This window comes from Bos taurus, chromosome 16, assembly GCF_002263795.3.
Source record: "Bos taurus isolate L1 Dominette 01449 registration number 42190680 breed Hereford chromosome 16, ARS-UCD2.0, whole genome shotgun sequence".
Lineage (NCBI taxonomy): Eukaryota > Metazoa > Chordata > Mammalia > Artiodactyla > Bovidae > Bos > Bos taurus.
The window spans coordinates 67,949,443-67,962,636 of record NC_037343.1 but is presented as its reverse complement, the minus strand read 5'-3'; the positions used below and the strand labels follow the sequence as shown (position 1 = coordinate 67,962,636).

Sequence of the window (13,194 nt, the reverse complement as noted above, 5' to 3'; positions counted from 1 at the left end):
GCAAGACGCCCAAGGGGTACAAACCCAACATTCTTCCTGAATCCCCACAAGAAGTCAGGTGGTCCAGAATATTTTAAAAGTCTTCCATTCCCTTTGAATCACCATGTTTTTATACATTCTTTGACAATAAGTGAAAGATGACAACTGCAACTTCTTTTGTGAAGAACAGCCAAGTTTTCAGTAATGATAAGCTTTTATCCAAACTTCTTGCAGTCAACACACTTCGAGTACACATCTCAGTCAAAGCTCTTTGCAGAGAGAGAAATAGTATTTCACAATGTTACAGCAATGCGAAGCAGAGTACCTAAATTTACCCTGACTGTGTTCTTAGAAATGTCCTAAATAAAATCACAGATTACTAAGTGGAGAGAGCATTAAACCATATTAAAGTATTTATAGAGAATATATTTGTGTATATGAGAGGAAAAGTATATTTGTGTATATGACAGGGAGAGTATATTTATGTACATGAGAGAAAGAGTGCACTATATTTGTACAGGTATACAGTACCTTCCATACGTTCGGTCATTTCACTTTAAGTGTGTACTCTGATCTTCATTTCTGCTTTATTGACTATGCCAAGGCCTTTGACTGTGTGGATCACAATCAACTGTGGAAAATTCTGAAAGAGATAGGAATACCAGACCACCTGACCTGCTTCTTGAGAAACCTGTATACAGGTCACGAAGCAACAGTTAGAACTGGACATGGAACAGCAGACTGGTTCCAAATAGGAAAAGGAGTACATCAAGGCTGTATATTGTCACCCTGCTTATTATAACTTATGCAGAGTACATCATGAGAAATGCTGGGTTGGAGGAAGCACAAGCTAGAATCAAGATTTCCGGGAGAAATATCAATAATATCAGATATGCAGATGACACCACCATTATATAAGAAAGTGAAGAAGAACTAAAAAGCCTCTTGATGAAAGTGAAGGAGGACAGTGAAAAAGTTGGCTTAAAGCTCAACATTCAGAAAACTAAGATCACAGCATCTGGTCCCATCACTTCATGGCAAACAGATGGGGAAACAGTGGAAACAGTGACTGACTTTATTTTTCTGGGCTCCAAAATCACTGCAGATGGTGATTGCAGCCATGAAATTAAAAGACGCTTGCTCCTTGGAAGGAAAGTTAGAGACATATTAAAAAGCAGAGACATTACTTTGCCAACAAAAGTCCATCTAGTCAAGGCTATGGTTTTTCCAGTAGTCATGTATGGATGTGAGAGTTGGACTGTGAAGAAAGCTGAGTGCCAAAGAATTGATGATTTTGAACTGTGGTGGGACTCTTGAGAGTCCCTTAGACTGCAAGGAGATCCAACCAGTCCATCCTAAAGGAGATCAGTCCTGGGTGTACACAGGAAGGACTGATGTTGAAACTCAAACTCCAATACTTTGGCCACCTGACGCAGAGAGCTGACTCATTTGAAAAGACCCTGATCCTGGTAAAGATTGAAGGCAGGAGGAGAAGGGGACAACAGAGGATGAGATGGTTGGATGGCATCACCGACACAATGGACATGGGTTTGGGTGGACTCCGGGAGTTGGTGATGGACAGCGAGGCCTGGCGTACTGCAGTTCATGGGGTCACAAAGAGTCGGACACGACTGAGCAACTGAACTGAACTGAACTGACCTTTGAAATGGTAAAAATAGATGCCTTACTCTCTTCATTGTTTTCATCTAGAATGATCATGCAATTACATTATAAATTTCAGAATTTCATAATATAATTGTGGTGGACGTTTAAGATCTTTGTGTTTATTTCTATCATTTTTCTCAAGGAATATATTGAGGCATGTAATTAATCCTTTATAGGAGTTTAAAAAATAAAATGTACTAAAGTGTTCATGGTTATTTTGTTTAAGAAAAGGCAAATCAGCAGACACCCCAAAACATTAGAATCTTTGTCCATTTTGGAATACTTAAAGTTTCAATGTTGTTTCTTTTCTCTGAGCTTTTAAGCACTGTGGACTCGGGATGTGTGTGTGTTCGTCACTCAGTTTTGTTTGATTCTTTGCGACCCCATGGACTGTAGCCCACCAGGCTCCTCTGTCCATGGGGATTTTCCAGGCAGGAATACTGGAATGGGTTGCCATGCCCTCCTTCAGGGGGTCTTCCTGATCCAGGGATCAAACCCCCGTCTCCTACATTTCCTGCACTGCAAGTGTATTCTTTACCCACTGAACCACCTGAGAAACCCCAGACTCAGACTAAACAAATATAAAAGAAATTGCCTAGACCTTGCCTCCCCAAGGTGGTGCAAGGTTAAAGTGTCTGCCTGCAATGTGGGAGACTTAGGTTCGATCCCTGGGTCAGGAAGATCCCCTGAAGAAGGAAATGGCAACCCACTCCAGTTTTCTCACCTGGAGAATCCCCTGGACGGAGGAGCTTGGTGGGCTACAGTCCACGGGTCGAAAAGAGTTGGACACGACTGAGCGACTTCACTTTGCCTCCCCAAATGCAGTCTATAGATGGGCAATGTCTGCATCATTTGTGTGTTAGAATCTACTCCCCAGATCTTCTGAATCAGAATCTGCATTTTGGACGATATCCCCTGATATAGCCACATTAAAGTTTGAGAAGCAAACTTTATCCCACATTCATAGCCACATTAAAGTTTGAGAAGCACTATCTGGAGAGATTAGGTTAGCCTCAGATCTGCTATTTAAAAGTGAAGAATTTGATGCAGATCTTGTTGAGTTTATTTATTTATCTGAAATAAATACACTTTACCCATAGACAAAGACACTATGAAAAATTCAGGGGTGGGATCCTTAAAAAAAAAAAAAAAAAGAACCTTGAAAAGTTTCCTTAAAATATTAAGCAGGAAGAATTTGTAAAAATTGGTTTAAATACAATGAGTTCACAATTCACCCAAGTATTTTTATTTTCTTCATAGAGTTTAAATGTTGGCATTAAGCTTTGTTGTCTCCTGAATGCTGAAAGAAGATCCATCTGCATTTCTATAGCTGTCCTAAGAAGCCCTAATGTTTATGATGCTAATTTTGTAAAGAGTTCAGCATCCAAGGAGACAAGAATTCTCAGTACATGTGCATAATTAGGATATTAAAAATGTTGAGCATTGATAAGGTATTTTATTGTTTCAAGAACACTATGATATTTATTATCTGATATCACCCTTAGGGATTTCATCTTAGTCAGTGATTTCATCGACCTAGTTCTGAATTCAAGCCTCCATTATCACCTGTTATCATCCATGATCTGTTTTCCCCAACTTCTTTAAAGGAACAGAAATTCAATGCAGGAGCTACGGCATTTGTGCCAGCGATCTTATTTGGTTATAAAATGAGATTTGTGGCCAGGGCTGTGTGCTTTGTTTCATGTATGCACGAAGGAAACTAAATAACCAGCTGAAATTGTACCGTTGCCGCGCTCATTCTACAGATATATATCTTCTGTTAGAAGAGGAAAGAGCAATGCAAAATGCAGAGTTTAATATAGTATTTAATATAATGTTAACTAATCCAACCAACGTTTGGCACTGGCACAACCGACTGGCTCCTGGTCAGGTCAAATTAATGCAAACTACTTTTTTAAAAATAAGTCTATGGTGAGTCACCAACTCAATGGACATGAATTTGAGCAAATTCCAGGAGACAGTGGAGCACAGAGGAGGCTGGCGTGCTGCAGCCCATATGGTCACAAAGAGTCGGACATGACTTAGCAACTGAGCAACACATGGTGAGTCGGGTGCGTATCTGAACTTCAAACCACCTCTTCATATGGCGTGAGCATAAGAAGGCAGGGAAAGGCTGGCCCTGAAGCCCTGGGTACTAATGATACATTTGAACAAACCGAGATTAACAGCAATGTCTGGGAAGGGGCTGTCTTGTCCTTGGTTGGCCCAGTGCTCTGAGGTTAAAAAAAAATTTTAAAAAGGAAAAGAGTGAGATGTTATGATTCAGATGTCAGCTCTTACTCCTCTCAAGAGAGATTGTGGGGTGCTCCTGATGCTGTGATGATGTTTTAGCAACATGGGATGGTATTCCAAAAAGAAGCTAGTTAGAATAGGAGGGCTTTACAAGGGACAAAATAAAAAATAGATACAATCTTAGTATTAGATTTTTTTAAAAAATCAGACATAGGTATTTTGTTAGGTGTCAGCTATTTGATTCAAGTGGCATCCTTGATTCAGCTGCCACACGCACAGGAAAACCTAAAAAATCCAACAGCAATCGGTCATGCTTCTCTACCAACATGCAAACCTATATGGAAATTTGCCTTTTTAAATAAATGTAGACACTATCAACAGCAGAGGTGGGCCTAGTTTCTGTCATCCTTTGCAGATCTTAGTACATTTTTTATGGTTCTCTCCTTGGCTACCTTTAAAGAACTTCTATGCACAAACACGCCAAACTCTGTTTACTAGGTCATTTGTATGGATCAAGCTCACCAAGCAACGCCATCAAGACTCTTAAGTGACAGCTCAGGCCGGCCCATGCCTTTTCTCACAATAATCACCTACAACTTCTCAAAAATAGTTTGGCACGGTGTATTGTCCCTCTACTTTTTCTTACCAATCTTATTATTGAATTTATTTCTCTAAGACTCTCTTTCTGTAAGCTCATCAAAGTGACATCACGGGGTGGCAACAATTCCTCCCCCTCAAATAAAGATTATAACTCAAGCAAGATAAAGTCAAATGACAAATGCTGTTTAAAAATGTTAAGAGACTCTCACAACACAATCCTTTCTCCAGTAGTGATTAATGTCAGGTGACTATTCTTTTCATGGGTGCGTCACTTTAAAAAAGAAGCTTTGGGGAATTCCCTGGTGGTCCAGCGGTTAGGACTTGATGCTTTCACTGCTGTGGGCCTGGGTTCAACCACTGGTCAGGGAACTAAGATCCCACAAGGCACCTGGCATGGCCAGCAAATAAATACGTAAATAAATAAATAACAAGCTTTCTGGAATTCAGGAGTGCAACCTGTGCTGTACACACTATGGGGATCTAAAACATACCTGTTGGCTATTTTGCAAGATGAATTAATGTCCAATGTTTATTTTTGAATAATGTGAGCAATATCAACTCAAGTAGGTTTAAAACGACATTTGTGACACTACTCTCTTTCCAGTCCTGACTACAATAAATGTGTGTGTGTGCGCTTAGTCGCTCAGTCGTGTCCGACTCTTGCAACCCCACAGGCCATAGCCTGCCAGGCTCCTCTGTCAAGGGGATTCTCCAGGCAAGAATACTGGAGTGGGTTGCCATTTCCTTCTCCAGAACTACAATAAATCAGCACTGCCAAAGTTCCTGAGGATTATGGAGAAAGTACTGACGGCTAAGAAATCAGATCCATACTAGTTGAAGAGATTCAGAGTAGAATTTAAACTGCTGGTGACCTCACCTCAAGCATAATAAAGATCCTTGTCTCTCTAGGACAGAGTTCTGCACCGATATAACAGAAAAGGATGCTGCTACTTTATATGTATGTGCTCAGTTGCATCTGACTCTTTGCAAACCCAAGGACTGTAGCCCTCCAGGATCCTCTGTCCATGGCATTTTCCAGGCAAGAATATGGGAGTGGGTTGCCAGTTCCTACTCCATGGTAAGTAGTTCCTACTTCCCGACCCAGGGATTGAACCCACGTCTCTTGTGTCTCCTTCTTTGGCAGGTGAATTTTTTACCACTGAGCCACCCGGGAAGCCCATACTACTTTGAATAAGAGATAACTAAAATTTTTAAAGTCAAATTAGGTCAGTAACTTGCATGGCTGATGAGTCACTGACATAGCCTTTAGTCGAATTATAAATGGCTTTTCTAACTAATAGTACATCTAGAGTTGTAAGGCATGTGCTTTTCTCAAGGTCACAGGGTTACCAGATTTTAAATATGGCATCTGATTTGGCTTCTTTTTCACAAATACCTTTCTTCTGGTGAACTCTCATTGAATTGATGAGAATTCAAAGTAGTATAAAAAGCAAAAGAAGAATAACAATAAAAACATTGGCAGAGGCATGATTAATTGAAGTGTATCACTGTATGAGATAAAATTTAGAAAATAAATCCCTGATCAGATTAGATGTAAAGAAATTGTCCTTGTTCCATTATGTCTCCTGAGAAGCATTGCTCATCAGATCCCACCTCCTGGTCACCCCCTGATTTCCAACTTTTACTAACTTCCTGGACACTCTTCTTCAATCACTGAAGGCTTGAGCTCAAATTCTCCATTCCTTAGTATTTAACCTCTTTCTCTCTCTCGTGGCCCATTTTCATTGTGATTTCAACAAGCTCAAGTCACTCCTATTTTTAAATATAAAAAGCATGTTCTACAGTCACCTCAAATATATTTAACATACTCTGGCAAGATCATTTTTCTTAACTTTTTAGTTCATGTTGGAGTATAGCCGACCAACAGTGTTGTGATAGTTTCAGGTGGGCAGCGAAAGGACTCAGCCACACTTATACATGTATCGATCCCCCAAACCCCCTCCCATCCTGGCTGCCACATAACCTCCAGCAGAGTTCCCTGTGTTATGCAGTAGGACCTTGTTTGTATCCATCTTAAATATAGCAGTGCGCCCATGTCCCTCCCAAATTCCTTAACTATCTTTTCCCGCCATCCTTCCCCCCTCCCCCAGCAACCATAAGCAGAACAAATATATTTTAAAATAAAGGGCGAATCACGTGACTTGTGACTCAAATGCCATCAAGTTCTTCCTGCTGCATTTCTGATAAAATTGCAGGCTTGTTGAATTAGTCTCATTCTCCTTCACCTTTGCTGTGTGTCCAACAGCTCACGACCTCACAAGTACTCTGCCCTTCTCTCACCCTTGAATATGCTATTTTCTCTGCCTGAGACTCTCCATGCTCTCAGCACTAGATCCTCCTCCTTCAAGTACCAGTTTAAATGCCATTTCAGCAGGAAAGACTTCCCTGTTATCCAGACTGATTAATGGCAATCTCCATTCTTTCCTCAGAACCCGTTCTGAGAGGTAGATTGCCATTTCCATATTTTAGCAATAATCTACAACTAACTTTACCCATTTCAGCATCACAGTACTTATTCATTTTTCTTTGTATTCCCACATCCATGACTCCCAGTCATTTGAACGGTAAGATTAACCAGGAAAACTGCATTTTAAAACATAGAGAAGGATACTGCCAACAAGTTAACTCAAAATTATCCTCAGGCTTTTGTTCACATCATTTCAAACTGTCCCACGCCAGTTTCTATAGCTATTTTCACACATAAAAAACACAACTTAAAGGAGTAAGAATTAGATAAACTGCGTTGTAAAAAAAATCCCATAGGCACAATATCTCACAGACGCAGGTAATTTAAATTCTTGACTCAGTCCTCTTTCTAAAGGAGAATACAAATGTCTTTGAAATCCGAAACTCTGTATGTCATAGGACAGTCATTTTATCTGACTCCAAGTATTCACAACTTTGGCCACCTGACGTGAAGAGCTGACTCAATGGAAAAGACCCTGATGCTGGGAAAGATTGAGGGCAGGAGGAGAAGGGGATGACAGAGGATGAGATGGTTGGATGGCATCACCGACTCAATGGACATGGGTTTGGGTAGACTCCAGGAGTTGGTGATGGGCAGGGAATTAGTGATGCAGTTCACGGGGCTGCAAAGAGTCGGACACGAATGAGCGACTGAACTGAACTCGCAACTGATGTAAAGTCAACTTAGAACACTATTCCAACAGATAAAAGAGCATTATAGAACCATTCGAAATGTTATCATTCAAAGCTGTAGACAAAGATAATTACATCTGAAGAAGGGACAGCCCCAGGCTTGTCAAGGAACTCAAGCCACTGAAGAGTGAATCATATTTATGTATTTTCAACAGAAGAGCAAATAAGAGAACTTACGCATGTCACCAAAGGTTCCCTTTGTCACTTTTGTGGCACGCAGCACCACTACTGTGAACTTGTGGGAATAATGGTGCTCCACCTGGAAGAAAATAAACGATAATGAATTTAAAACAAGCCTGAAATATAAGATTCAAGCAAATTGTTCTCATTGCTTCCTTGAGACAAATCGAAAATATTCCAGTTGAAAGGAAGTAACATGCATACCAGAAACATTATTTGATCTTGAGGTTCTTTCTTTTTTGATTCTCTCCTCTCTGTAGCACAGACGACTGAGATGTTTAGATCATGCTTTAAAATGTCCCTATAGCCTGACTGCTAGAACAGCTTTGCAGTCCCTACTTTACAGGGTTTATCAAGCCCTGAGGAAAAATGTAAATAAGGACTGCAGGCTTTCTGGGTGTACAATCAGGCTTTGTACTGGGTGATAAGTAAGACCTGCCTTAGAAAGGTGAAGTCCAGAGGAAGATGTTTGCATTATCTAAATTTGCTTGTTTTTATTGTTACTGTTCAATAAAACTCTTTTTTCTGATATAACATTTCCAGAGCAGTTTTCAAAATTCTTTGGATCTAAAACAATAACCAGCAGACTACTTAATTTTAACATATCTGTTAAAACCATACATGACAATGTCAAAAGTTTCTATTAGCTTAATAGCTTGTATGCACATAGGAAATATTAAGAGGTAGAAGACTTCATTAAACACTTTATTAAACACCTAACTGGAAATTAGTTCTCAAATAACTCTACTCACCAAAGCAGAATGGGAAAGCAGGAATTTACAAAATTCTCTGAGCAACTGTAAAGATTACAGTCTTTATCTAAAGTTCAAGAATTTTTGTTTTAGGAGAGACTCACATTTATAAGTTATTACTGTGTATGTTGGGAGAAGGTAATGGCACCCCACTCCAGTACTCTTGCCTGGAAAATCCCACGGATGGAGGAGCCTGGTAGGCTGCAGTCCATGGGGTCGCGAAGAGTCAGACACAACTGAGCGACATCACTTTCACTTTCCACTTAAGAAGGAAATGGCAACCCACTCCAGTGTTCTTGCCTGGAGAATCCCATGGACGGAGAAGCCTGGTAGGCTGCAGTCCATGGGGTTGCACAGAGTCAGACACGACTGAAGCGACTTAGCAGCAGCAGCAGCAGCAACTGTGTATGTTCGTGTGTGTGTGCGCACGTGCGTGCACGCGTGCGTGCACGCGTGTTCAGTCATAGCCAATTCTTTGTGACCCCATGGACTGTAGCTCACCAGGCTTCTTTGTCCATGGGATTTCCCAGACAAGAATACTGGAGTGGGTTGCCATTCCCGACCCAGGGATCGAACCCATGTCTCCTGCGTTGGCAGGCGGATTCTTTACCACTGACCCACCTTTGAAACCCAAGTTACTCCTACTTTTCATAATTTAATAGACTTGCTAAACTGGTTGAAAAGTCCGTAACTAATTAAAAGAAGCTAAGAAACTGACAATACTGAGAAGTGGGAACGCATGTATACCTGTGGTGGATTCATTTTGATATTTGGCAAAACTAATACAATTATGTAAAGTTTAAAAATAAAGTAAAATTTAAAAAAAAATTAAAGCAAGGAGGCAGAAAAAAAATTAAAGAATAAATTCAAAAGAACCAGCAGTAGTGAAATATAGAAGTAAATGTTACAAAGTATTCAACAATTTCTGAAGTTATCACTCTATCAACAGAGTAATTTATGTTCAGATTTATAACAGCATCAAGATGAGATGAAGTCATGAATAAGCATATCTTGTTTAAAAAGACAGAAGCATATAAAATCTTTCAAGATAATTCTTATTCAAGATTATTGTCAAAGAGAAATACCTTCCATATTCAGAAGAGCTCTGAAGAGCCAAAGTTATTCCACATAAATGAAATTATCACTCATAAAAAAATGAATCCCTAAAAACAGGCATATTGTCTTATACTACTACCAAAAATCACACACACTCCTCCCACCAAAAAAAAAAAAAAGAGAGAAAGAGAGAGAAAGAGAATCGAAGGAATTCCCTGGTGGTCCATGGGTTAGAACTTCGTGCTTAGACTGCATATCGTAGAACTTTTAATACCACAAGATTTTTCAAATGTCTAAAACCTTTCCTGTAAGATAAAAATGATTATCAATACTCATCTATTATTTAACACAATTTTTGAAATTGCTGCAAATGTACTCATGTCAAATGTTTATTAATAACATGTGCAAAGAGATGATATTGTTATTATAAGGATTCATTGAGAATGAACCATATGTTAAATATTCTAATAGATGCAAATTCTGTTTCCCAATAATCCTACAAAATAGATGCTACTATATATATTTACAGATGAGTAAGTGAGATTCTGAGATATTAAGTAATTCCCAGTATCTCACAGACAATAAAAGCTAAAATTGAATTAGAAACCAGTCTTCCTGTCCCCAGTGTCTTTATTCTTTCTATATTCCTTTACTTATAGAGAATAATAATACCAACACCGATTCCTGATAGTAAAAAAGGGCTACTTCCATTTATTAAAGTTTTATAGATAGTTACAATCTAGTCTATTATATCTGAAGTTAATCTAAAGTCTCTCTAGTAATTGGGTAATTTTCTCTATCATTCAACTCTCCATTTTAATCTGTTTTTATTTCCATTAGCCTCAATTCTATCTTACTAACTACAATCAGAACTTGTATATACGAACTTGCACACTGCTCACAGAAGATAAGGAGCAATCACTTTCTTGGTTTTTACGTTAATTTTGGAGGCATCACAAATCTTCAGATGACCAGTAAATTAATGGTCACACCTTCAAAACAAGAGTGTCAAAAGTATGCTCTTTTTAAGTGCTGTAAAGAGCCATGTTTCCTGGGGCCAGTATCACATACAATTTCAAACTAGTATGGACTAGGCTAGCTTCTAACTTGGATAAGAGACTTTTGATTACGTCTCAGGAATGATGCCAGAGGAAATAATGTTATTGAATACAAAACCAGTGTTCCCTGTGGTGCGGTGGGAACCTAATGACTCAGCACGGTACTTACTTGGTAGTTGACAAAAGAGAGGCCATATTTCAAGTAAGACGTCAAATATAAGCTCAATGCCCTGACTCAGTCACCAAGATTAAGCCTTGCCTTCAGGTCTTGGATTACCTTACTCCGAGTGTCTTTCCTTATGCAAAATCTTTTTCATATTGAAAATCATGACCCGCCTCCCCGGCTCTTTTTTTTCCCCACAACTACAATTTCCAAGTCATCATGAAAACTGCTACTGCATTAAATTCATTCTGGAGAATTATACTGACATCTGTAACTAAAATGATTGGGAAAAAGAACTAATCAATTTATATAAAATCAATTTGATGATTATCCTAATCTGTTGAAAGTTCTACTGTTACAAAGAAGAACCAAAGAACAATCATGAAACAAATCTGATGGAAGAAAAGGTAGATTCTGCACACATTTTTTTTTCTGTTCAACTGCCATTGCCTAATTTTAACTCATATTAAAACTAAAGGCTGTTAGGATGATAAGGACTACAGAATCTCAATACTGAACACAGAGATTGTGATCACCATAATCAGCCACAGGCAACTTCAGACAGATCTCAGCAATTTTGAGAAGAATCGTTGCATTGATGTCATCCAAGAGTCAAGATGCTTGTTTAGATAAAATACTTATTTTAAATGTCACATTCTAGTGTGATTTCATTCTAATACATTTAAGAGACACCTTGTAAACTATTCTTCCACATTTTTTAAAGAAAAGAGCAATCAGTTTATTTAAAATCAACAGTTCTACCTAAACTTGCTTTAAGAACTATTAGTCATGGATTGGCTGTATGTACAAATTACCCTAATGTCCAAAACACCAAATTTGGCAACAAAATATAACTTTAGCAGACATCATTAAGAAAAATTAGAATCAGAAATATGACTTGTGCACAGAGTTGGACATGACTGAAGCGACTTAGCAGCAGCTGCAGCAGCAGCAGCTTTTCTAGCCTTTGTGACTTCAGTCAACAAAAGCCTGGACTCTGTCAATCTTTGCTGCAATTATGCCAGACTAAAGGCTCAAGCCCCTTCGTGAAGATGCATGTACCCTAGTTTAAAACTTCCCCAATTTTGCAGTTTGGGAAACACTATTTTGGGAAAGAAGCCTGCCATTCTCCTTACTTGCTGCAAATAGTAAATCCTTCCTTCTCTTGATCTTTTGCTTGTGTCTTTTGGTTGAACATTCACCCAGTTTTCAGGTAACAATAATCCTGAAAAAAAATCTACACTCTCCTAGGAGTAATTATGGCTAAGGTAAGGCCTGTGAAGTATAGATACACCTTTGCCCTACTGGAGGGGCTCACTAGAACACAAGAGGCAGCATGTGCACTTGAAAAGTTCTCCCCGTAAGTCCTTAAAGTCCTCTGGGTGTCAGATACTTACTTGGTTTAGAATTACTGACCTAGGTGATATGTCATATTCATTCAAATCTAAGATGTCTTTGCACTGATAACTTTCAGAGGTGAACTTTAAGTCTAGTAGACCCAACAGACTTGAAAATATGAATATATTTACAGATACTATTTTGGATAATATACCCTTTTTTAAGGGACTTGTTAAAAACCTTTGTCTTACTTCTTTCCCTCAAGCATTAATTGTAAAGTGATTAATATCTAAGAGACACAGGCAAAAGTCAGAAGGTTTTCACAATATAGTGTTTTGCACTTTCCATCTTCATTTTCTACCCCTGCAGTGCTATGATTTATAAGAAATATATATATATTTGGTTATTCAGATAATCAAATATACATATATCATCATAACAATTTTATAATTATATAATTATGCATTTTATAATCATAGAATTGAGTTGAATTCTTGGTCACTCTGCTAGTATCCAAGAATTGTTTGTTGATGTGGAGAACCCTTCACACACATGTTGGAACTAGGTCCAGGAACCCCTTGTAGCCTCGGTTTCCTCATCTGTAAAATGGCAACTATAATATTACCAACTACATGGGGTTTCTCAAGGGTCCCCTGTTACAAACACAGATTCCAACATTAGAATTTCACACGGGGCAATATTGAATGTCAAGTTTGGGGGATAGTTTTACCATCTGTGGAAATCTTTTAAGATGAGGTGATTATCTTCTTGGAATTATCCAGAGGCACAATGGATTTAGAGTAAAAGGAAGACATTAAATTTCACTTGTGATGGTGGCAGACTAAATAATCTGAGTTACCACTTCCCACAGAAAATAAATACAAACGGAATGAGGTTTTACAGGGTAAGTAAGCATTTTCCTAAAAGTGACTATGATGTTTAATTTCATTTGTCAACTTGGCCACAAAGT

The 13,194-nt window shown here is 38.7% G+C and overlaps 1 protein-coding gene across 2 annotated transcripts in view; it reads right to left on the bottom strand.

Annotated features, from left to right (window-relative positions):
- Positions 1–13,194, bottom strand: part of PLA2G4A (phospholipase A2 group IVA) — a 174,257-nt gene that overhangs the window by 118,644 nt on the left and 42,419 nt on the right. For both annotated transcript variants that reach the window (XM_059875405.1, NM_001075864.1), the window contains 1 exon segment: positions 7,855–7,936. In XM_059875405.1, the coding sequence (XP_059731388.1) occupies positions 7,855–7,936 (82 nt within the window).